Source organism: Dryobates pubescens, chromosome 6, assembly GCF_014839835.1.
Source record: "Dryobates pubescens isolate bDryPub1 chromosome 6, bDryPub1.pri, whole genome shotgun sequence".
Lineage (NCBI taxonomy): Eukaryota > Metazoa > Chordata > Aves > Piciformes > Picidae > Dryobates > Dryobates pubescens.
In genome coordinates, this window is record NC_071617.1 from 6,084,152 (window position 1) to 6,110,198 (window position 26,047).

Sequence of the window (26,047 nt, forward strand, 5' to 3'; positions counted from 1 at the left end):
AAACCCCACAACTTTTGTTCCCTCTAAGTTACCGTACGAGCTGTGCTAGGATGGCAGAATCATTGGCATCCAGCTCCTCATTTAATCTTGCATAATCAATAGTAGAGGAAGCTTCTTGTTCCAGCTTGGCAAAGAAGATCTCCTTTTCTTCTTGTTCTTCCAAGGTATCCAATCCAACTCCCACAATACTTTGATTAGGCCCAGAAGCTAAAACTGAATCTGGATTTCAAAACAAAGGATAAGCTGTGTCTGTGCTGCATGTCCACACAGAACAGTCATAACACTTACCACCTACTGACAGACTCATGAAATATTTATTGCACCAATTCACCACAAATTAGCACCACAACCCTTCAGTCCACAAGAATAATCCCAACTGGCAATGAAATAGAATCATAGACTCATAGAATCAACAAGGTTGGAAAAGACCTCAAAGATCATCAAGTCCAACCTGTCACCACAGACCTCATGACTACTAGACCACGGAACCAAGTGCTATGCCCAATCCCCTCTTGAACACCTCCACATTCCAATGCCTAACAACTCACTCTGTGAAGAACTCTCTCCTCACCTCAAGCCTAAACTTCCCCTGGTGCAGCTTGAGACTGTGTCCTCTTGTTCTGGTGCTGGTTGCCTGGGAGAAGAGACCAACCCCCACCTGGCTACAACCTCCCTTCAGGTAGTTGTAGACAGCAATAAGGTCTCCCTTGAGCCTCTTCTTCTCCAGGCTAAACAACCCCAGCTCCCTCAGCCTCTCCTCACAGGGCTGTGCTCGAGGCCTCTCCCCAGCCTTGTTGCCCTTCTCTGGACACGTTCAAGAGTCTCAATGTTCTTCTTAAACTGAGGGGCCCAGAACTGGACACAGGACTTAAGGTGTGGCCTAACCAGTGCTGAGTACAGGGGCACAATGACTTCCCTGCTCCTGCTGGCCACACTATTCTTGATGCAGACCAGGATGCCAAGTGCTAGTTGTTTAGATCTAGCTAACTTCATGCCATAGTTGTGCTCTTGGTTCTCACCATTTGTCTCCAGGCTGTCTTTACTTAAGGAGAAGTCACCCTCATTGCTTTTCTGAAGCCGCACCTTCTCCACATTCATATTCTCATCATTCTCTCCCATAGGCTGTGAGGTGTTCTGTACCTTGACAAAGCTTCTATTGGCTCCAAGCATTCCTAGGGGGGAAAAAAACAGTTGTGATATTCTTCACTATCATCTAAAAGCCATTTAAAAAGACACTTCAGCCTTTTAGTTACCTACCAGAACCACCAAGTTCAGTCTCATGTTACAACTGCAAAGATACAGTCTCACAGATCACATTTGGGCAGGTCCTGCCTCTCCAACCTGATCTCCTTCTATGATCAGGTGACCCACCTGGTGGATGTGGGGAGGCCTGTGGATGTAGTCTATCTGGACTTCAGCAAGGCCTTTGACACTGTCCCCCACAGCAAACTGCTGGCTAAGCTGTCAGCTCGTGGCTTGGACCACAACACTCTGTGCTGGGTTAGGAACTGGCTGGAGGGCCGAGCCCAGAGAGTGGTGGTGAATGGTGCCGCATCCAGCTGGCGGCCAGTCACCAGTGGTGTCCCCCAGGGATCAGTGCTGGGCCCCATCCTCTTTAACATCTTCATTGATGATCTGGATGAGGGGATTGAGTCAGTCATCAGCAAGTTTGCAGATGACACCAAGTTAGGAGCAGATGTTGGTCAGTTAGAGGGTAGAAGGGCTCTGCAGAGGGAACTCAACCAACTGGACAGATGGGCAGAGTCCAATGGGATGGCATTTAATAAGTCCAAGTGCCGGGTGCTGCACTTTGGCCACGGCAACCCCATGCAGAGCTACAGGCTGGGGTCAGAGTGGCTGGAGAGCTGCCAAACAGAGAGGGACCTGGGGGTGCTGATTGACAGGTGGCCTAAACATGAGCCAGCAGTGTGCCCAGGTGGCCAAGAGGGCCAATGGCATCCTGGCCTGCATTAGGAATAGTGTGGCCAGCAGGAGCAGGGAGGTCATTGTGCCCCTGTACTCAGCACTGGTTAGGCCACACCTTGAGTCCTGTGTCCAGTTCTGGGCCCCTCAGTTTAAGAAGAACATTGAGACTCTTGAACGTGTCCAGAGAAGGGCAACAAGGCTGGGGAGAGGCCTTGAGCACAGCCCTGTGAGGAGAGGCTGAGGGAGCTGGGGTTGTTTAGCCTGGAGAAGAGGAGGCTCAGGGGTGACCTTATTGCTCTCTATAACTACCTGAAAGGTGGTTGTAGACAGGAAGGGGTTGGTCACTTCTCTCTAGCAACCAGCACCAGAACAAGGGGACACAGTCTCAAGCTGCACCAGGGGCAGTTTAGGCTCAAGGAGAACTTTCTTCACTGAGAGAGTTGTTAGCCATTGGAATGTGCTGCCCAGGGAGGTGGTGGAGTCACCGTCCCTGGAGGTGTTCAAGAGGGGATTGGGCATTGCACTCGGTGCCATGGTCTAGTCATGAGGTCTGTGGTGACAGGTTGGACTCGATGATCTTTGAGGTCTCTTCCAACCTTGGTGATACTGTGATACACATTCATCTAACTTTTATGAGATACATAAATCTTGCTTAATTAGAGTTAACTAGGCTATTATAGACACTATTGTATTTTATAATTACATATTATATATATTTTTATCTTTCCCATTTGCATACAAACCCAAAGTTCAGCATGGGACAAACACAACCACTGTAAAAACTGACTTACTCTAACATTACTCATGGAAAACAAGCACATACACCAACCCTATACAGAAATTTACTTTTTGTTGTTGCTCTCTTCATTTTGTTTGATCTACTGACCCAGAGAAAGCACCACAGAGTTTTGAAAATGGTACCCATTGGCCTAGAAGCTACACTTCATTTGTTGCAAATTAAATGAGGACAGACTTGAGGGAGTTCAGAGGTGACCTAATTGTGGCCTTCCAGTATCTGAAGGGGGCCTACAAGAAGGCTGGGGAGGGACTTCTCAGAATGTCAGGTAGTGATAGGACTAGGGGGAATGGAATGAAGCTGGAGGTGGGGAGATTCAGGCTGGAGGTGAGGAGGAAGTTCTTCACCATGAGAGTGGTGAAGCCCTGGAATGGGTTGTCCAGGGAGGTGGTTGAGGCCCAGTCCCTGGAGGTGTTTAAGCCCAGGCTGGATGAGGCTCTGGCCAGGCTGATCTAGTGTGGGGTGTCCCTGCCCATGGCAGGGGGGTTGGAACTAGATGATCCTTGTGGTCCCTTCCAACCCTGACTGACACTATGATACTGTAAGTGCTTTAAGGAAACAAAAAAAACAACCAACCAACCAACCACAATAAAACATCAAGTTGGAAACTAAATGCTTTAAGGGAAAAAACCAGTAACTGAAGTATCTTAAAGGTCACTGATGAACACCTTGCCCTTCAATTCTGCTTTTTCAAATACAACACATGGTTGCTTTTCTTACTATAATTTCATTGTTGTGAGGGTTCAACATCACTTTATCAGCCTTGTGTGAATTCTGCTCTGCGACAGAACAATGCCACATCTCCTTTCTTACAGAAAACCAAGCCTCAAATATTGCATTGCTAATTACAAAAGCAACACCAAATCCCTTCAGCCTACCCTTAAAACAGACATCTAATCCCAGATTCTTCAGAAGGTCTCCTAGAAGAGGGGCTCGGAGAAAACCTGCTTAAGCATTTTATCTAATGACATATGAAATGATTTAACAGTTCTCAAAGAAGGGAACAGAAACCACTTCCATTTTTTTCAAACATGAAAGTCCAGCTGGTAAAATAAACTCAGATTTCTTTGTTCTGTCTGGTCAAATAATGTTTAGACTGCAGCTGTACTCCTGTACTGAGCTGATGAGGAGTGGTGAAGACAATGACAATTCATTTCCTGCAGGCAGGAGACTGCAGGAGATGAAAACATCAATAACCTTTCAGATCAAGAACACTAAACCAGTCTTCCACATACTCATTGAGTGCTCCAGCCCTGGGCTGTTACTGTCATCTACACAGGTCCAGACAAGTCCCCTCTGAGAAAGGCCACACTTGCCCATATCATGACAATGGAGAATCCTCTCCCTTCAGTACTGAAAATGAACCCAGGGCGAGGAAGACAACTAAGAGTCTGAACACCTTTTCCTTTCTACTGGGCAGCCCTTAGTGCATTCTGACTATAAGATCCTCTCTGCTAAGAAGTAGAATAGGGTTGGTTTTTCATTTCAATCACAAAAGTCCTCTTGCACATTTTATAGGAGGCTAAGTGCATAAGATTCTATGTCCTGGAAATGACTTTCACATTCCTGTATCCAGCTTCCACTCTATCCTTGATATAAAGCTCTGACTGACTTGCCTTGCATGCAAAAACATAAATGCCAGACTAAAAGTCAAGATCCAGATGTGCACACAGTTAATGCCTCAATACAAACATTTTGCTTCTACATTGAAGAATGTGAAATGGAAAGCTCAAAGTGCCAAAGAGGAATGAAAAAGGGCAAACAGTCCCTCTTTGTGGTAGCTAAATGCAGCAGTTTACCTAGATGGAACTCTGTTCTAGTTATCAAGACAGAAGTCTGTGTGCTGCTGAGTCACAAGCTCTTTGCTGAGCTTTAGATTAGTCAGACCTCCAACACTCTTCTTCCCAATGATTCTATGTTTTTACTGCCCTCCTGGTAAGATTTGCATGAAAGAAGATGGGAATCCACTTCAGAAAATAGACAATTAGAACAGTTTTAGAGAAAAACATTTTCGTGAGTTGCTCTCTTAAAATGATCTGAAATTCAATAAACTTTGACAGACTCAGAATCATAGAATTGTTTTGGTTGGACAAGACCTTTAAGATCATTGTGCCCAACCGTCAGCCTAAGACCACCATGGACATTAAACCAGAAGTGTTCAAGAGGGGATTGGATGTGGCACTTGGTGCCATGGTTTAGTCATGAGGTCTTGGGTGACAGGCTGGACTTGATGATCTTTGAGGTCTTTTCCAACCTTGTTGATTCTATGATTCTATGTCCCCAAGTGCCATATCCATGTGTTCCAGGAACAGTGACTCCACCAGTGACTTCCTGGATGACCTATTCCAGTGCCTGACCACTCTTTCAGTAAAGAAATTTTTCCTAATATCCAATCTAAACCTCCCCTAGCACACTTTCAGGCCATTTCCTCTTGCTCTATCACCTTTGGGTTTTGAGACCCTTTTTTATCCATCTGAATCTTGAGGCTTTCATAGGATTTATGTAAGCTAGCTAATAGTTTTGGAAGTATTTTGCCAGTTCAAACCAGACCAGAGCTTTATAAAAACCCCCTCCCATTATAATGTGAGAAGCAAACCCTGGTTTTGCAACTTGGCCACTGCCAGTTCCCACATCCCCCAGGTTACAGGGGGATACTACCACTGCTAGTGAAGGCAAGAATGTCTTTTTTTTAACTGATCTACACCATCTGCATTCTGAGAAACCTACCAAATTTGGAAAAAAGAATAACTTGGATTTCAAAGTCTTTTTTTGACTGTGGTTTTTTGGTTGGAGATTGGGGGGGGGGTGGTGTAACTTTGTTTTATTTGTGGGGAGTTTTTTGTTTGGTTGGGGTTATTTGGTGGTGGTGGTGATTTTTGTTGTTCTTTGTTTGATAATGTTTGAACAGTCCTGATTTCTGCTGTCCTTTTTGCCTTTTTTTGGGGGTGTGTGTGTGTTTGTATTTATTACTTCTCATAATGACTTCTTAAATAGCAACTTTCTTGAACTCCCAAGGATTTTCCTACCCATACCTTCCCGTGCAGTATTTTGTAAATACACAGAATTTAAGCCCTGCCATTTGAAATTAACTAAAACAAGAAGCTGAGCTGCACTTAAGTCAAGGGTTAGTGCTGGGCTGGCCACTAGGCAAATGAGAGATGCTTTCTATTAACCATCACACTTGCAGAGAAAAGTTTCAAAACAAAAATAGAAAGGATCCAAACCTCCAGAGGATGATAAACATCTGTTAAAAAGGGTAACTTCTTTGCTCCTTAAATCTGACCAGAACTGCCAAAATTTAACCTTTTTAATATCATATAAAAGACAGTAAATTTATTACCCTCAGAACTGTCTTGACTGTCAGAAGAGAGGCTTCCTTCTTCTTTGTTTAAATATGAAGCTTTCTTGTCCTTATGAAATTTCTCAAGCATTTTGAATTTAGACAAAGCCTTGCTGTGAGATGCACTGGAAGATGGTTTAGGGGGAACTACTTCTAAGTGGTACAGAAACATTCATAAATGTTTATGCATAATGGACAGGGAATAAAGAGAAAATCAGAATGTGAACATTCAAATTGACTCTTCTGACAAAGTAATGCAGTTCATTTTCTTGTAGATCTGATGATAATTTTCTTTCTATAACCAAAAATGACATTCAAATACACTGTTTAGGAGATCAATGTATTACCTGAAAACAAAGAAAACTAGCAAAACTACTGCAAGGATAGAAGTAGTTTTGTACTACAAGCATTGAAAGAAAGCATCTAGATCTGCCAAAGAAAAGCTGAAAAGTACAGGTACATAAATATCACAGAATCATAGAATGTTAGGGGTTGGAAAGGACGTCTAGAGATTGTGTCCAAACCCCCTGCCAAAGTAGGATCACTGAGGGCAGGCTGCATGGGAACACATCCGGGTAAGTTATGAAAGTCTCCAGAGAAGGAGGCTCCACAATCTCTCACAGTATCACAGTATCACTAAGGTTGGAAGACACCTCAAGGTTCATTGATTCCAACTTGTCTCTATAGACCTCATGACTAGACCATGGCACCAAGTGCCACGTCCAATCTCCTCTTGAACACCTCCAGGGATGGTGACTCCACCACTTCCCTGGGCAGCCTGTTCCAGTGCTCTGTCACCCTTACCATAAAGGAGTATTTCCTCATGTTGAGGTGGAACCTCCTGTATTCTAGCTTGTACCCATTGTTCCTTGTCCTATTACTGGGCACCACTGAGAAAAGACTGGCACCTTCATCTTCATACCCCTCAGATATTTATAGACATTAATAAGATCCCTTCTCAGCCTTCTCTTCTCAGGACTCAACAGCCCCGGGTCTCTCAGAGAGACGTTCAAGTCCTGCAATCATCCTCATAGCTCTTCATTGGACTTTCTTCACCAGATCCCTGTCTCTCTTGAATTGTGAAACTCAAAACTGGACACAGTATTACAGGTGTGGTCTCACCAGGGCAGAACAGAAGGGTAGGAGAACTTCCCTAGCCCTGCTGGCCACACTTTTCTTAATGCACACCACGATGCTGTTGGCTCTCCTGACCACACAGGCATATTGCTGTCCCATGGAGAACCTGCTGTCCACTAGGACTCCAAGGTCTTTCTCCATAGAGCTGCTTTCCAGTAGGATGACTCCTAGTCTGCACTGGTGCCTGGTGTTACTCTTCTCCAGATGCAGGACTTTGCACTCATCCTTATTAAACTTCATGAGGTTTGCTTTCACAAACAGAATTACTGCTGTCTTTATCATTGGCAGACACAAGAAACATCTTGTCTGCTCAAACACTTGTGAGAGCCTACCTAGCAGCAAATAAACCCAAATGCCTTTGTTCACATTAGCAGAAGTTTTAAATAACCTAAGCTGAAAACTGTTCTCTCACTGTATTTAAAATTATGACAGTGGAACAGGTTGCCCAAAGAAGTGGTGGAAACCTCATCCCTGGAAGTTTTTAAGGGCCAGGCTGGTTGTGGCTCTGGGCCACCTGATCTAGTGGAAAGTGTCCCTGCCTGTGGCAGGAGGGTTGGAACTAGATGATCCTTGAGGTCCTTTCCAACCCTGACAATTCTGATTGTGTGTGATAGTCACATGATACCCCATATACTTCAGGCTAGCCAGATGCATTCATTGCATTAGACTTTTCTTTTTTCAGATTAGAATAGAATAGAATTAACCAGGTTGGAAATGACCTTCGAGATCAAGTCCAACCTATCACCCAACACCATCTAATCAACTAAACCATGGCACCAAGCGCCCCATCCAGTCTCTTCTTAAACACTCCCAGTGATGGTGACTCCACCACCTCCCTGGGCAGCACATTCCAATGGCCAATCTCTCTTTCTGTGAAGAACTTCTCCCTAACACCCAGCCTAAACTTCCCCTGGTGCAGCTTGAGACTGTGTCCTCTTGTTCTGCTTGTCAGGGTGGAGGGGGCTTCTAAATTGGCTAATTCAGGAAAAACCCTCTTAGTTACAGGTCTTTTGAATTTAGCCTGACACAAGAGAGAGCAAGAGTAGTCTAGGGTATCAGGCCCATGGGATCTGCTATCTAGAAACAAGACTACAGGTATATGTGACAAGAATCTAACAACCTGGAAACATCCAAGATGACTAAAGGAAGCTGCTGAATATGTGGCAGGTGTAATGCCAAAAGAGGACTGGTCTGACATTCATTCTGATAAAATGCAAAGGTCCTTTACTCCCTCAACTGATGTCCTAGTCCACTAGTGAGGCATCACTCCTCTGGATTTATATCCCACATTTACTGGGAAACTAGAAGTGCCAACAGCACAACTTCCCTTGTAAATAATGCAAACACTTGATTCCTTTTAAAACAGTAATTTGCAGTAACTACCAAGGTGCCTCCTACTGCTCATATTTCAAATATGAAGCCTAATTGGAGCAACAGATTTGGGGTTAGTGTTTATTTCCCAGATCAAGATGCTTTGTAGCTATTCTGTGCAAATGAAGTGTATGACAACAGGACAGCACATACTCTCTAGAAAGCCTAAAGAGGGAAAGAGTCTATAAGCTACACAGCAGATCATCAACATGATCTAAAAAACAGCTGCCAAGTATTTCTTTGTCATGGCTCTCCAAATGTGCCTTATCTGCTGCAATCTAACACCAAAGCCACATTTGAAACAGCTCATACAAGCTAACTGTTACCGCCGTTGATTAAAGTATTTCCCAGATCTTAATTATTATGTGGAGTACCTCTTAAGACAGCATTAAAAGCCTCTTCACATGAAAGGCTGAGTCTGATGTTACATTGGCTAAAATAATTCCACAGACTAAATAATTTTGTTTGTCACTACACCACCTGTACTGTTTGCAGTCCAGAGGCAGCACACACAGAGCACCCCACTGGCCAGCAGAGGGGAAAGAATCACATCAGTAGAAAACAATTAGAACTGACTGTAGTCTTTGACATTAATGAAATAGAAGAGGGAATCTTCTTATTTCTTGAGTCTGAAATACAAGAGGTGTAAGAGATTTTCTGTTTACTAAACATACTGATTTTTGTTAAGATTTTTCAAAGGTATTTCCCTCCCCTTCACTGGTTTGCATTAAATCCTGCATGTCTGCCATCACTGTAGGTGGTGATGTATGATCCAACAGCAATGGAGCCAAGTTCACACAATTACTGGTTTCCTCTGGAAATGACAAATGAAGTAAGTGGCAGCTTGCTTGCTGTGAAAACACCATGGTCTAATGGGCAACCTGCAAAGGATTTTCTATAGGAAACACACCAGCAACACAAGGCCAATATTGAATGTATCTAACAAAACACATTTAATCAAATACCAGGCTGGGAATCTGAATGGGGACTCTTCTGGTCACTATTTCCCACTATTTCAGCGTGGTTTTCCATCACTTTCTTCTCTTTTCTTATTTTAATAAATCTGGTTTGAAAATCTTGAAGAGTAAGACAGACAGCAAGAAGAGACAGAGGCAAGCAAGACAGGAGAGGAATTCTTATTATCCAATTTCTTTTCATCACTTAAACAACAAAAGCAAGTAGAAAGGACATTATCTAGAGGTAAGTCTTTAACCTGTCAGATCAGGAAGAGAGTAACTTGAATCATAATTTCCACATTTCACTTTAGAGCTGAACCACAGAGGGTTCAGACGTGCCTAGAATAACAAGTAGGGCTTTTTTAAAAGGTACTTCATACTTCTTAGACAAATTAACAGACACAATCTACACTGCTCACCATTAATCTACAAAACCAAGTGAGAACAAGCTATTATCTCTGCCTATTTCCTGGCACTTCTATAACGAGGTCCCTTAGAAAAGGCAATTAGGTAAATAAATGTATGGCATACATTCAGTCTTCCAGACATCTGTGTGCCATCTAGATAGCAGGTTACAGAAACCAAAGTAACTCACAATGAAAACCTCAAATGGAAGCAATTTATCAGCTTGATGCATTATTAAAGCCAATTAGGCAGACTGCATTTCATTAGTGTCGCAATATTTCTATGCAGCGTCACCTAAACCCATCACCTCATGTGCCTGGAGCACCTATTTGTACTGCAGTGCCAAACTGTGGGTGAAGGTTTGATTTCTACCTTTACATGAGTTTGATTCATGCTGACAACACACTGTAAGAAGAACAATTCTAGTGGCTGGCAGGCTGTTAATACAGTCCTATCTGCAACCAGCTTGAAGGTTCAAGCCTAGAAGAACAAAAAAGGGTTTCTACAAGATTTTCAAGTATGCCAACATCACACTTTTCACAAATTTAAAGTCAGGTTATTTCCATAGCTGTTATTATCACAGCAACATTTCCTCCCCTCAAAAAAATCTCCATCTCCCAAAAAACCATCTTCTCAGTCATCCTATGCAGTACCTTGTGTTGCAATGCTGCTGTGTCCAGCTCTAGGCCCCACAGTTTAGGAAAGATGTTGACTTGCTGGAATGTCTTCACAGAAGGGCAACAAAGCTGGGGAGGGGGTTGGAGCACAGCCCTATGAGAAGAGACTGAGAGAGCTGGGGTTGCTTAGCCTGGAGAAAAGGAGGCTCAGGGGAGACCTTCTTGCTGTCTACAACTACCTGAAGGGAGGTTGTAGCCAGGTGGGGGTTGGTCTCTTCTCCCAGGCACCCAGCACCAGAACAAGAGGACACAGTCTCAAGCTGTGCCAGGGGAGGTTTAGGCTGGATGTTAGGAAGAAGTTCTTCATAGAAAGAATTATTAGTCATTGTAATGTGCTGCCCAGGGAGGTGGTGGAGTCACCATCACTGGAGCTGTTTAGGAAGAGACTTGATGGGGTGCTTGGTGCCATGGTTTAGTTGATTAGATAGTGTTGGATGATAGGTTGGGACTCTATGATCTCAAAGGTCTCTTCCAACCTGGTTAATTCTATTCTGTTCTATTTTTCTATTCTCTGCCTTCATCCATTATTAACACATCTGAGCAGCACACTACACAATGTACACCTGCTGAAGAATGTTAGATCTGGCAAAATTGTACTTGAAAGCATTCAAGACAGAGACACACAGATGTGTGAGAGCAGTTCTACAAGCCTATCCACACTGAATTCCTTACAGTCACTTGACCTGTCACTTTAAACCACTTCAAGTACATCTACATGAGCTATAAAAATCACAGCATAGTTTATACTGTGCACACCTGTGCAAATCCTCCTTCATGTGTGGGGTTCATCAGTCTCAATTATAGCCACATACAAGTTATCTCCTTTTCCAAATGCAGAGGAAAAGTCTGTTTATGCTGAAGGTGGCCAAGCTGGCCTCTGTGAATGGCTCTTTTGACTCTAAATTAATTGCCCTGCAACTAGGGCAGTTGTCCTACACCTGGGTCCAGGCAATCCCAAGCACAAATATAGGCTGGGTGAGAAATGGCTCATGAGTAGTCTTCAGGAGAAGGACTTGGGGGTCTCAGTGGATGAAAAACCCAACATGAGCTGGAAATGGTTACTTGCAGCCCAGAAGGCAAACTGTATCCTGGGCTGTATCAGAAGTGTGACCAGCAGGAGGAGGGAGGTGATCCAGCCCCTCTGCTCTGCTCTCATGAGACCTCACCTGGAGTACTGCCAGTTCTGGTGCCCCCAGCATAAGGACATTAAAGTGCTGGAGCAGGTCCAGAGGAGAGTCACAAAGATGATAACAGGGCTGGAGCACCTCTCTTATGGGGACAGGTTATGACAGTTCAGTCTGCTCACACTGGAGACAAAGAAGGTTCCAGCTGGGTCTGCTCAGAGTGGAGATGAAGAAGGTTTCACAGAGACCTTATAGCAGCCCTCCAGTAGCTGAAGGGGGCCTACAGGAAAGCTAGGAAGGGACTTTTGACAACGGCTTGGAGTGAGAGGACAAGAGGGAACGAATTGAAGCTCAAGAAGGGTAGATTTAGACTGGATATTAGGAAGAAATTCTTCACAGTAAGAGTGGTGAGACAGGAACAGGTTGCCCAGAGGAGTGGATGTCCCCTCCCTGGAGGTGCTCATGGCCAGGTTAAATGAGGCTTTGAGCAACCTGGTGTATTGCAAGGTGTCCCTGCCCATAGCAGGGGTGTTTGAACTAGATGATCTTTTAGGTCCCTTCCAACCCAAGCCATTCTGTGAATCTATGAACTAGACTTTATTTAGCAGAATGGCATTCACCACAGTGCAGACTGCTTCTGTGTTACAGTTCCTAATCTATCATGGTGTCTGTTAATACAACTGCTACCATTTGCAAGTGTCCAGTGTGACAAATATTGCTATTTCCTTAAGGGATGATACAAACAGGAGCTCTGCTTCATGCCACAGAGCTATATTCTTGACAAGATAGAACATGGAAAGCCTTCCAGCAAAAATTAAAGGTCTCTCTCCTTGGCAATGTTCAAGTACAAGGTGGAATGTGGCTTACTGCATATGTCCCATGAGAGCAGAATTCAACGCAGAGAGGCAACAGAGGTGTAGATGGAATAAAACTAACAATTTGGCTAGTAGAAATGTGCTCAGTGCACAGGTCTAGAATCTTTTCCCCACATTCTTGTATTCTCACTTTTATTATGTCCAACTGCCAAGACATGTTGAAGCTTTGATTCAAAAAGCATTGAATACTTTCAGCTCCCTCCAAAACCATCTAGCCCCTCATCAACAGTATGAGGCTACCTTCTTTTCCAAGTAAATGGATTCCATGCTGGCAAGACACCTTCCAAATGTTTTCCTGTTAATGGAAAAGCTTTTTTTCAAAGAAAGACCTTAAAAAGTTTACCAGAACTCTCTTTTTATTTTATATGCCAGTGAACTGCAGATCAAGTAAATCTCAGTCCCAACAGATTTACTTCTAGTTAAACTTCACAGCTGATAAGGTACTCTAAATATAACAAATAAAGAGTGGAATTGGTTTGGATGGGAACAAATTCATAGAATGGGTTGGGTTGGAAGTGACCTCTAAAATTCACCTAGTCCAACCCCCTCTGCATTAAGCAGGGGCATCCTCAACTGGAACAGGGTGCCCAGAGCCCTGTCGAGCTCACTTTGAATTATGTCCAGGGAAGGGGCCTCCCAGGACAACCCATTCCAGTGTTCCACTACCCTCATGGCAAATAACTTGTTCCTGACATCCAATCTAAATCTGCCCTTTTCCAGTTTGAAACCATTGCCCTTTGTCCTATAACCACAGCCTTTTGCAAACAGCCTCTCTCCATCCTTCTTGTAGGTCCCCTTCAGGTACTGGCAGGCTGCTATTAGGTCTCCTCAGAGCCTTCTCTTCTCCAGGCTGAATAACCCCAGCTCCTTCAGCCTGTTATTGTAGCAGAGGTGCTCCAACCTCCTGATCATTTTTGTGGCCCTCCTCTGGACCCACTCTAGCAGGTCCATGTCCTTCCTATATTGAGGGCTCCAGACCTGTATACAGTACTCCAGGTGAGGTCTCAGCAAAGTGGCACAATCACCTCCATGGATCTTCTGGCAACACATCTTTTGATGCAGCCCAGGATGTGATTGGCCTTGACATAATCTCATTAATTCTTCTGATTCTGCTTTGCAATGAACTTAAACCACAAGCACTGTTCTCTAAAGCTTGTAATCACTCTGCCTTTTAAATACCTACTCCACTATTTTTGGGTATTGTTGGTTTAAGCAGCATGAGAAGCATCCAAGTTCTTTACGTATTGCCTCAAGCATCTCAGAAAAACCATGGAAGCATGCTGAACTTCTAAAGTCACCTGAATTTTTTCTTTCAGAATATGTAGAAACATGCAGTCACAATCTTACACACTTTGCCCAGCAAGAAACACTCTCATCCTTCTACTTTTTGAGAAGCTGTAAGAAATCATAACCTCTCATAACTACTTGATTAGGAATGCTCTCATACCTACCTATTTGTGTTTTCCAGCAACACCTTTAAAGGCCAGAAACAAGCAGCCCAGACAAGACTTATTGGGTGTTGGCACAACTGCTGACTAAGATTTGAGTCCTGACTATGACAACACTGACAGGACAGAGCCAGGCTTAAAATTGGAGACTACCAGCACTATCTTAACTCTGTTGTATGAAAAAAAACCACCCCAAACTTCTAGAACTTTCTGTTAGGCTCCAGCTTTAAAATAATGAAAATAAGAAGCCATTGATTAGCACATTGATTTCCACCCTGTGGAAACTAACTACTCAGAGGCTTTACCACACCTAGTAAGAAAACAACAAAGAAATGGAAAAGTAGAGGTGGAAAGCTGGCAAACAATAATGTATTTTCTTCCAGCACTATGTGATCAAGACAATATTGAGCTAGCACTCATGTCAAAGCCCTGTTCCCTTTAAGCCATGGTTCTTAGCAAGGAAAATGTTGAGGATACTGACAGACACACATCTCTGAATTAGCTGCTGTTGAAAAACATTTCTCTGTGTTTCCCCAACTAATATCACAGTTGTAATTAGCATAATATATACAAATTGGGCTTTTTCCCCCCTCACCCTCTTTGAAAGCAGAAACCTGTAAGAAATCAGTACAGGATACAGATTGGAATTCATCTTGCATTTTAGAATTATCTTGTAGTTTATAATGTGTTTACTGTTCACAAATCTTAATAATCAGAAAGCTACAGGGAAAAAAACAGCAAAGAAAACAAAAAATCACAGCAGCAAGCTTGCTTACAGCTTGAGTATGGTCCCTTTAAAGAGAAAATATACAATTAAGAGCTTTATACTTGCATGGTAATGTTCTAAAGCACTTGAGTGGCACCAACTTAACCTGAAAAGAGGCCTCTAAGAATAGAATAGAATAGAAGAACAATCCTGACCCCCTGTGGCCAATGAATTGCAAAACCACATTATTTACCACCATCACTGGAATCTTCCTCAGATATCCACCACGGCACTGAATCCTTTTTCTTTGCTTCCTTTTTCCTGGGCTGTCCCAGAGTCTCAAGGATGCTGCATTTTTTCTCGGAGTTTCCAAGTGAATCATCTGAAAGAGACTGAGTCAAATGCATGTGAGGTTAGAGACAGCTTTTACATTTTCATATTGTTTAACTGTCTTTCAGCCACTCAGTTCTGAACTTTTGAGTTCAGATGCCTCTCTTTACCCCACACTGTCTGCCTCTTTTTTTTTTGCATATGAACGACAAAACCAAGGAAGAAACAAGGTGGTGGAGTCACCATCACTGGAGGTGTTCAGGAGGAGACTTGATAGGGTGCTTGGTTGCATGGTTTAGTTGATAAGGTGGTGTTGGATGATAGGTTGGACACGATGATCTTGAAGGTCTCTTCCAACCTGGTTTGGTCTATTCTATTCTAATAACTGTATTCATATTCATTAGCTATATGATAATAAAGCCAGCATTTGGGTATGTTTGAAAGTGAAATTGCTTCATAGACTGTATGTTCAAATGAACAGCATCATCAGCTCTTTCTCAGTTTGTTACAACACAGAACAAAAATCCTGGTGATATCCCTGAAGATAATGAAGTGGAGAAGAGAGAGTTTTGCCTTGGCCTTGCTTTATAATTGATATTCTTGAATATTAGATATGATTAGCTATTAGGTAATATTAGCTATTCTAGAGTACTATTGATATTCTAAAAATAGACCTTCACAAGAAACATTCTGGCTCCCAGCAAATCAGATTTATACTTTGAGTTCATAGAAATTAGTAGAAATGCCAGAACCATTCCCACCCAACTCTGTGATTTAAGCTTTCATCCATCTTAATCATTCATGCTGCTTCTGACTGATGGCTTAAATCAATGGAGGGGAAAAAAAAGTCTGTCAGTATGAACACCCAATGAATTAAAAACTAATCTCTGCTTGGTTCCTTTCATAAAGCATTTTGTGGCTTACAGAAGGCTGAAAGCCACAATTAGCTGTCCAGACATTGAAAAAGGAAATGCACTGCAACCTTTTGTCCTACTTATTCTTTCTGCTTAAACTCAGTAAACATGGGGTTAGAAAGGAGTGGCACATATTTTATTCTCATCTAATGTTTTAGCCATGCTTGTTGAAACAGAATTGTCCTAAAGCATCTCAAAGAACAGAGTGAACAGAGGTGGTGGAGTCATGATCACTGGAGGTGTTTAGGAAGAGACTTGATGGGGTGCTTGGTGCCATGGTTTAGTTGATTAGATAGTGTTGGATGATGGGTTGGGCTCTATGATCTCAAAGGTCTCTTCCAACCTGGTTAATTCTGCTCTATTCTATATTGAACTTAATTCTTGCTGTAAATGTAGATGTGCACTTCCTTGCTTGATAATAAATTATGTGCTAAACCATAAGGCCTGAGAAACAAAGAATTCACAGATGAAATGCATCATGTGGGGAAATTTCCAAAACCTCACTTTTGTAGCACACACAAATAAGAAAATGCAACAGTAAAAACAGAAAACTAGAGGCAACAAGACTGTAGGGACTTAATATGTAAAACACAAGAGGATGCTTTATTAAAACAAGCCTGTGCAGCCCACTGGCCAATTCCTACTGCATAAAAAGCACTACCATAAATTCTACCTTTGCTATGTATCTAACACTTGAATTTGCATGGGCCTAACATCAACATCCATAAATCAAACACCAGACAGAACGGACAGGCAGAAAGGGACCTGGGGGTACTGGTCGATAGCAAGCTGAGCATGAGCCAGCAGTGTGCCCAGGTGGCTGAGAAGGCCAATGGCATCCTGGCCTGCATCAGGAACAGCATGGCCAGCAGGAGCAGGGAGGTCATTCTGCCCCTGTACTCAGCAGTGGTTAGGCCATGCCTTGAGTCCTGTGTCCAGTTCTGGGCCCCTCAGTGTAGGAAAGATGTTAAGTTGCTGGAACGTGTCCAGAGGAGGGCAACAAAGCTGGGGAGGGGTTTGGAGCACAGCCCTGTGAGAAGAAGCTGAGGGAGCTGGGATTGCCTAGCCTGGAGAAGAGGAGGCTCAGGGGAGACCTTCTTGCTGTCTACAACTACCTGAAGGGAGGTTGTAGCCAGGTGGGGGTTGGTCTCTTCTCCCAGGCAACCAGCACCAGAACAAGAGGACACAGTCTCAAGCTGCACCAGGGGAGGTTTAGGCTGGATTTTAGGAAGAAGTTCTTCATAGAAAGAGAGATTGGCCATTGGAATGTGCTGCCCAGGGAGATGGTGGAGTCACCATCACTGGAGGTGTTTAGGAAGAGACTGGAGGGGGTGCTTGGTGCCATGGTTTAGTTGATTAGATAGTGTTGGATGATAGATTGGACATGATGATCTCAGAGGTCTCTTCCAACCTGGTTTATTCTATTCTACCAATTATCCCTTTTAAGAAATAAATAACAAGAAAATAACTTTCTTATTAGTATCTCTGACCAATATAGTCTTTAATGCTTACAGTTTCACTTGAGAAAACTGATTGTCTGTCATACAGTCTCAGAAAGAAAATTTAAGTGCTCTGAGGCCTGCACTTTAATAAAATGCACTTCAATAAATTGCAAAACTGCTAGACAACAGAAGGTATTGCAATTTCTTTGAGCTGGCTCTGTGACACAGGACAAAACAGCTTTACATTCTTAATAATGTCCTATAAATAACAACTTCCTTACACTAGTCACAAGAACTAGTGCCATTGTCCCCAAAGGTTGGACTGCCTCCTGCTAGCTAGAAGCACTGACAGGTGCTTGATGCAAGCTCTGCTATCACTTGCCTGTTCTTTTATGACTCATAGCATCCTCTACTCTGCAAGCAGAACTTCAAATGATGCTTGTACTCCTTAGAGTGCTGTAACTGAAGAAACTGAAACTCCCACAGGTTGTTCTCAAGTTCTGGAAACTTTCTATGTCGAGCCATCTTGTCAACTGCAGACAGTAAAGCTGCAGCAGCTGGGAAAGAGATGTAGGCACAAAAAAAATGTTTGTGTATTTTTCCTCAAGCTGTTTTCTTGTCTCAATGCTGAAACTTGCAGATATATATATTTTTTTAAAATTTTTAAAGTCTCTTGAAAATAAATAAATAAATTCACTAACTCCTTGGCTCAGTAATGGCTTTTCAATAACAGTAAGTGGCAGCCATTTCTTCCTTCCCTATAAAACAGTCTGTCAGCACTTCAAGAACACCGAGGGGAAAAAAACCAACCCAACAGTGTTGGTTAGAGTAGAAGAGTCATAGAATCATTAAGGTTGGAAGAGACCTCAAGGATCATCAAGTCCAACTATCAACCCAACACTACTGTGCCCATTGAACCATATTCTGAAGTGCTATGCCTACACATATTTTGAACACCTCCAGGCATGGTGACACCACCACCTCCCTGAGCAGCCTGTTCCAATCCCTGGCCACTTTCGCAGGAATGAATTTTTTCCTAACCTCCCCTGGTGCCACTTGAGGCCATTTCCTCCTGTCCTACCTACTTGAAGATTTCAAAGGCTTTTTAAGTACTCAGAGACTGCCCTTGTGCAGGTACCCACTTCTGAAAGCACCTCAGTGCTTTGGGGTTAGGAACCAACCCACATGGGGAGCATAGTGACAGCATTGCTTCCTCAGCTGGGAGAGCTCCTTATTTACAGCCTGGCACTCGAGGCTTGTGCCCCTGTTGCAGTATATGACAGAAACTCATTAAAGGAGGTGTCTGCAAACCACTTGCTTTGTACCTAAAAATAAGTTCTGTGCCTTGTTTTCACCATGTGATCAATGCAAGATGGAGCTGCTTTTCTTAGAGAAACCAAGATGTGCCATCGTGGACACTGCATATCCTCACAGAATCCTTTGGAAGGGACCAAATAGAATAGAATAGACCAGGTTGGAAGAGACCTTCATGACCATTGTGTCCAACCTATCATCCAACACCACTCAAGCAACTAAACCATGACACCAAGCACCCTATCAAGTCTCCTCCTGAACACCTCCAGTGATGGTGACTCCACCACCTCCCTGGGCAGCCCATTCCAATGGGCAATCACTCTCTCCGTGTACAACTTCCTCCTAACCTCCAGCCTAAACCTCCCCTGGTGCAGCCTGAGACTGTGTCCTCTTGTTCAGGTGCTGTTTGCCTGGCAGAAGAGACCAACCTCTGCCTGTTGTTTTGCTCAATTTAAAAGCCAGAAGAGCCAGTTTTAAGGACAGGGACAACTACATGGCACAGAATCAGCTTACCATTTCCCACACACATACAGGAACTTCAGCGAGTACACAGGTTATACAGGATTGGACCTAAACCACTGACTTTCATGACCAGTTGTGCTAATTATTTCATGAAACAAGGCTTCTTCAATAAAACAAATTGCCTATGTTTAGCCTGTACCTGGGGCTAAACTATAGCGGAGAATCACAGAATCATAGAATATTAGGGGTTGGAAGGGACCTCTAGAGGGACCATCTAGTCCAACCCCCCTGCCAAAGCAGGATCACCTATGGCAGGTCACACAGGAACACATCCAGATGGGTTTTGAAAAAATCTCCAGAGAAGGAGACTCCACAACCTCTCTGGGCAGCCTGCTCCACTGCTTCACCATAAGAAGTTGCTCCTCATGTTGAGGTGGAACTTCCTGTGCTCCAGCTTATACCCACTGGAGATGGTGGAGTCACCATCCCTGGAGGTGTTCAAGAGGGGACTGGACGTGGCACTTGGTGCCATGGTCTAGTCATGAGGTCTGTGGTGACAGGTTGGACTCTATGATCTTTGAGGTCTCTTCCAAACTTGGTGATACTGTGATACTGCTCTCTGTCCTATCACTGGGCACCACTGAAAAGAGACTGTCACCTTGCATCTTGACATCCACCCCTCAGATATTTATAGACATTATTAAGGTCTCCTCTCAGCCTTCTCAAGACTAAACAGCCTCAGTTCTCTCAGTCTTTTTTCATGGGAAAAGGGGAGAAAACCCAGGGGTTAAAATGGGACAGCAAAACGAATACCAATATAAAGTATACAGAGTTATACCCAGGAAGGCAGTCCTGAGGAGCAGGAAGAAGAGCAGAGTGAGGAGGAAACAAAGCAAGAACAGGAGCCCTAAGCAAACTTCCCCCTTTACACTGAACTTGATGTTATAGTATAGGATACACTAAGGAGCCAGCTCAAGTCAGCTGCCCTGACACGCTCAAAACTGCTGATGGCCGGCCTGTGATTCTGTCTCAGCAAAACCAGGACATAGGTCTACTCCAAGCTGTATTTTCAGTACAAAATAATATTTTAATACATTCAACCTTTTAATAACATTTTAAAACGTTTTTCAGACACAGTTTAATGGGTAGTGTTACTCCTGCAGCTTCTATTCTACAGATTTTCTAATAAAGATGGTATAGCCTCCCCTTCTGAAGGTCTTTTTTTGTCAGCTGTCCATGGATAGCAAATAGAACAAAAGTCAGCCTAGAAGACTAGAAGCAGACAATGGCTTTTTCCTAACTTTGCTTTGCTTGAAGCCTCATCAAAAAACCCCCCAAACAAACCATTAATTGAAGCACTGTGAATTAGAAAGAGCTCCTCAGGTTGCATGTCCCAAGGCAACTTCACAGCCAACGCTGAAAACCTAGAGCTGTACCAACATGACAGATGGTGCTTAAGGGAAATTAAAGCGACAATAGAGGAAGCAAGATACTGGTGGTGAGGAGTGGAAGGATCACGGGCACACAGACAATAGAGGAGGAAGGGAAGAGCCATGGATGATGACAGGCCATTCTGGCAAGGGGTTGGGAATAAACTGAACCAGGCAGACCTACCCTACACACAGTAATTGTTATCACACGTTTGTGTTTCCTCCTGTATAATGACAAAAGCCTAGAAAATCCTTTTCACTGATAGATTTTAAATACCAGTGTGCATGCCAAAAGGCTTTACTTTAATCCTCATCATCCTGCATCATCCAACTGTGTACACAGACTTTCTTTTCACTTTTTATGTTTTAATTGCAAACATACCATGGGAGACAGTATGTGTAATTGGAAAAGGAAAAATCATTCTGCTCCATTTCTTCTCTGAAAGATTTGCTTAAACAATATTAAGTCTTCCTCAAACTGAGAAACAGTTTTTGCTAGTTACTCCACATCATTAAAATCTCAACACAAACATCACCAGCATAGCAGTTTCAAACAATAGAGCATACCAGTTTCTCATCTTTTTAACATTAAAAGGCTGCACACTTTATAACAGAACAAAAGCAAAGGGACATAAGAGAAAATTCATGCATCCAAACTAACAGAGAGTGGATAATATTGTTATTTGGGTCTGTATCAAAGAGTCACAGAATGTTAGGGGCTGGAAAGGACCTTGAAAGATCAGCTAGTCTAACGCCGCTTGCCAGAGCAGGATCACCTAGAGTAGGTTACACAGGAATGCATCCAGGAGGGTTTTGAATGTCTCCAGAGAATGAGACTCCACCAACTCTCTGGGCAGCCTGTTCCTGTGTTTTCTCACCCTCACAGTGAAAAAGTTTTCCCTAATATTCATGAAGAACCTCCTATGCTCCAGCTTGCCCCCACTGCCCCTTGTCTTATCATTGGAATCAATCTACCTGAGACTTGCCCTTCACATGTTTATAAACATGAATGAGGTCACCTCTCAGTCTCCTCCTCTCCAAGCTAAAGAGCCCCAGCTCCCTCAGCTTTTCCTCATAAGGGACATGTTCCACTCTCCTCATCATCTTAGTGGCTCTGCACTGGACTCTTCCAAGCAGTTCCCTGATGTCCTTCTTGAACTGAGGGGCTCAGAACCGGACACAATATTCCAGATGTGGCCTCACCAGGGCAGAGTAGAGGGGGAGAACAACCTCTCTCAACCTACTAACCACACTTCTAATACCTAGCAGGCAAAACATTAAAAAAAAGAGGCATATTTTTAATGTCTGGATTTGCAGTATATTTGTATAAAAAAGCTTAAACACTTTACACTTTTAATTGTTCTTGATCCTTTCAAACTAAGGCACAAGATGCTAAAAGCTGCATTTCCTGGGAGACACCAAATACCACTTAGGGCAATTCAATACAGCTATTTGGATTTTTTTCTAACTTGAGCAATGTCAGTGTGGGCAATAGCTGAGGAGCAAGAAGAGCATGTCAAATGAGGAACAAAATACTAGAAGAAATCATATGCAGAGTTTTGACAGATGTGCAAAATAAATCAAACAATAAACCTCCTTTCTTTTCCCAGGAGCAACTTCCTTTGTAACAATAGTAAGTAAAGAAGTTCTGACAGAAATGCAGAGCCTGATTTTCTGTTTTCACTGACAACAATTTAAATGAATTCAAGAATGTTAACTTAATTGCACAATGAAATTAAAGGCCAGAATCTACCTTTAAGTTGTTTGTGAATCTTAATTTTCAGGTGGCATTTTGCTTTTCTGTTCTCTCTATTTAGTATGGCTCAGTGAAGTTACATTTATGCTCCATCTGCAACAACATCTCACAAGTTGCATGGTCAAGGCAGATTTACCAACCTACCTGGGAGAACTAAAATCATCTTGAAAAAGAAGCCTCTGGTTACTACAGATCTTTATTATACAGCACAAAATGCAATTTTTATAGACTCTGGCATCTACATTTTTCACAACTAAATTGCAGCACAATCTCCAGCAAAACAATACCAAGAATATTCTCTGCCATCATCAGCTACACTTAAAGCCTTAGGTATGTGATATTTGTATCTTAGGGTGACCATACTGAGTGTTTGATAGACCAGAGGGCAAATTCTGAAATTACAGGTCTATGTGCAATGCAAAAAATAATAAAAACAAGGTTAGGGAATTCTGACCACATCCAATAATTGTTGACTTAAGTCATAACCCACAGACTTGCATGACTTTGCCTGTACTCACAACCATCAAGCATCATGGGGAATAAAAGGAATTGAATTAAAATCATCTAATCACTGTAACATACTTCTTTTTATTAGGATTAATGTAAGAATTTTACAACAGAACTCAGTGAAATTAGGTATTGCACAATAAAAAAAAGTAAGGAAATTCTTAATATGGAGTTTGAGCCTACATAGGAGAAGAGTTGTTCACCTTGCTTTCAGTTATGTATCAGTTTTGAGCTTCTGCTACTACACAATATACCCAGTTAAACAAAACTCAAGCAAGGGCTCTTTCCGAAGATACAGCCCAGCAGCGCCAAAACATTCAATCACAAAACTGTCCTCTTGATTTCAATACAGCAAAAACAGTATGAATTAAGTTTAACAATTAACTTAAGACCTTGACTGATACGTAAGACAGCCATATGAATGATGTGACAAAAGCACAGCTACATCTTGCATACCATACTCAATTCTCCCCTTGTATTTTAATAGAGAAAAGGGATGTGACCTTGCTCTGAAACATACCTCTTTCAGAAACTCTTCAAACTCCTCATCTAATTCTTCTTTTGAAATTTGATGAGCCATAATCTGCAAGTGAATGTTACCTTCCAAACACCTGAGCTGAAAAACTAACATTAAAGAAAAGAAGGTAAATAAAAGCTTCTGAAATTACAGGTAGCCTACTGATTTGCTGCTTTCATAGACAGCTATAAGCAAAATTATCTACTGAACACAACAATCAATGCAAACATGCCTGAATTACCCAAGTTCCTTATAATCAAAATACTAATTTCCAGAACAACAGTTTCAGTGTTTTAACTTTGAGGGATAAATACAATTCTTTTCATCATCTTTACATATTTCTTCACAAGGCAGCTAGCTCTCTTAGCTACCCACACTTAAGCATTTTGTCAATGATCAAACAAGAATCCACTGCAGTAATACTGCCCACCTATTTTAAGGGGTTTTCATTAATTTCTATGTTTCTCTTCCAAAACTGGAGGCCTCTGACATTTTATATATCATTTCATCATCTCTGCTGTGCTTGGGACTCAATAAACAATAAAGACATGGAACTCTTTGAAGGTTAGAGGAAGACATTTGATTTGATCTGCCCTGACACAGAAAGCAAATGGCACTTGCTCCCCTCCCATTCCCAAAAGCCTGTGTTGACCTGTCAGGGATAAAATATGCCCCATACTTAAGGTGTTGCAAAGCTTTTGTATATCATGCAGCTCACACATTTGGCTACCTTCAAAACCGCATATGGAAAGCAGCATTACACTAACCAAGCCTCTTCCAGGTTGAAAAGTGCTATGTAAACATAAAAATGGCTAAACATTTGCAGAAATGCTTTTACCATTAAACCCCCCCCTTCACCCACTATGGAATCCTCCCACTATACAGGACTGTTACCTACCTAGTAAATCGATTTTGACAGGTGAGTTGTGACAACTGCTTCCTGCTTTCACTCCTTATTCATCCATAGACCACCCGACACTTCGGCTCTGGCAGTTAAAAAACACACAAAGAAGTTACAGCAGCCTGCCCAGCCTTTGAATTCAACAAGATACCCTTATGTAAGCACTTGGACAATATCTCTGAAAACATGGTAAGAAGATTAAGAATGTAACCTCTCATGACACACATAATCCTGTCTCCTTTTATACTTTTTCATCAAAGAACACTAGATGCTGAGTATCAGATGCTTTAACAGTTTACCAGCTGTGCCAAACACTCGAGCAAGGGGAGAATATTTAATTCCAGCCTTGCCAGAAACACAAATTGATTCTCCTGGCATTATCTGCACTCCTGTCTACCTCATAATTACAGCTTTTATTAAAACTAACAATATAAAACTTCCTTTCTTAAATAGACAAGCAGCACGTCAGGCAGTTTCCATAACAGAAGCTTACAAACGTTACCCTTAGCAAACATACTTCACAGCCATACCTTTAGAATTGGAGCCTCATGACTTTGTACATAAACCAAACAAGTCTCTTGCAGAAGTTTGGGGAAGGTAAAGGCTAAACCGCAGTGATGAAGTCAAGCTTAGACAGCCTAACACATTTTATGTAATCTTTTAATCATCCCAGCGCTAGAACCAGATGTGACCTGATCCTCCTCCGGCTTCCACTAAAGCATACGCTGAGCGGGCACAGTGGCAGCCCTGGAGCCGGCGGGCGACGACTCCGCGGCAATCCTCCAGCCCCGTTCACTCCCGTCCCGGGTCCAGCGAGCGCTGGCGAGGGCGTGTGACGACCCCTGGCAGTGCGGGGTCTCGGAGTCGGGCGGCCAGGTGGGAGAAAGCAGGAGGGCAGCCCCCGACGGGGCACAGCCAGGCCGAGCTGGTGGGCAGAGCGCAGCTCCGCAGCCCGAATGGACGCCCCCGAGAGGGGCGGGGGGCAGGAGAGGAAGCGGCTCAGATGCCCGTTGCTGTGCCTCGCCTCGGGGCACCGGGAGCGTACCTGGGCTGAGAGGGGCCCTCTCGGCCACGGCCGCCTTCCGCACTAGCGGCACGGTTACCTAGGAAACCCTCCCGGCCACCGTATCGCCCGCCAAAATGACCGCGCGGGAGGTACCACGTGATCTCGCCAAATCCGCCAGCTGGCCTCTGCCCCCGCGCCTCCGCCTCGCGTGGGAGACACGTGACGGGGGGGGAGGGAAGGGGGGAAGGGGGGAAGGGTGAAAGGGTGAAAGGGGGGTAGGCGGTACCCCCAGCAGCCATTACTACCGTGGCAAAACACGCCTCGCCTAGGCTGGGCCCGCCCCGGTACGGGGACGGAAGTCGCAGCACAGTGACGTACTGCGGCGGTCCGCGCCGGGCGTGCGGAGTGGCGCCGCCTGCTGGGCGGCGGGCGTGCAGCGCTGGCGGGTAGCGGCCGGGGGGAAGTTAGGCAGGGTCGTGCTGCGCCGCCGCTCACTTCTTCCACCATGAGAGGTCACGCCAGGATAAAGCAGCAGTCTCCGGCCGCCGCTCCCGCCGAGGCAGTGAGGCCCGGCCGCGCACCTGCCTCCGGCGAGTTGCGAGCGACCAGGGAGCCTGAGGGCGGAGACCGGTGCTGGCTCCGGGGGCTGCTCCGTGCGCCCCACGGGGACGAGCTCGGGGCCCTCCGGCCATCTCCCCGCGGGCTGC

At 43.7% G+C, this 26,047-nt stretch overlaps 1 protein-coding gene across 1 annotated transcript in view; it reads right to left on the reverse strand.

Moving 5' to 3' along the window:
• The window catches only part of CEP162 (centrosomal protein 162), a 74,281-nt gene extending 49,218 nt beyond the window's left edge, over positions 1-25,063 (reverse strand). Inside the window, exons 1-8 of the mRNA XM_054162560.1 lie at positions 24,865-25,063; positions 24,332-24,419; positions 23,437-23,540; positions 15,015-15,153; positions 9,536-9,646; positions 6,063-6,215; positions 1,020-1,172; positions 33-219 (exon numbers count right to left, since the gene is read on the reverse strand). Coding sequence (XP_054018535.1) covers positions 33-219; positions 1,020-1,172; positions 6,063-6,215; positions 9,536-9,646; positions 15,015-15,153; positions 23,437-23,496 — 803 coding nt within the window. The 5' untranslated portion in view covers positions 23,497-23,540; positions 24,332-24,419; positions 24,865-25,063. The remainder of the gene's footprint in view (positions 1-32; positions 220-1,019; positions 1,173-6,062; positions 6,216-9,535; positions 9,647-15,014; positions 15,154-23,436; positions 23,541-24,331; positions 24,420-24,864) is intronic.
• Between the last annotated feature and the right edge of the window lie 984 nt (positions 25,064-26,047).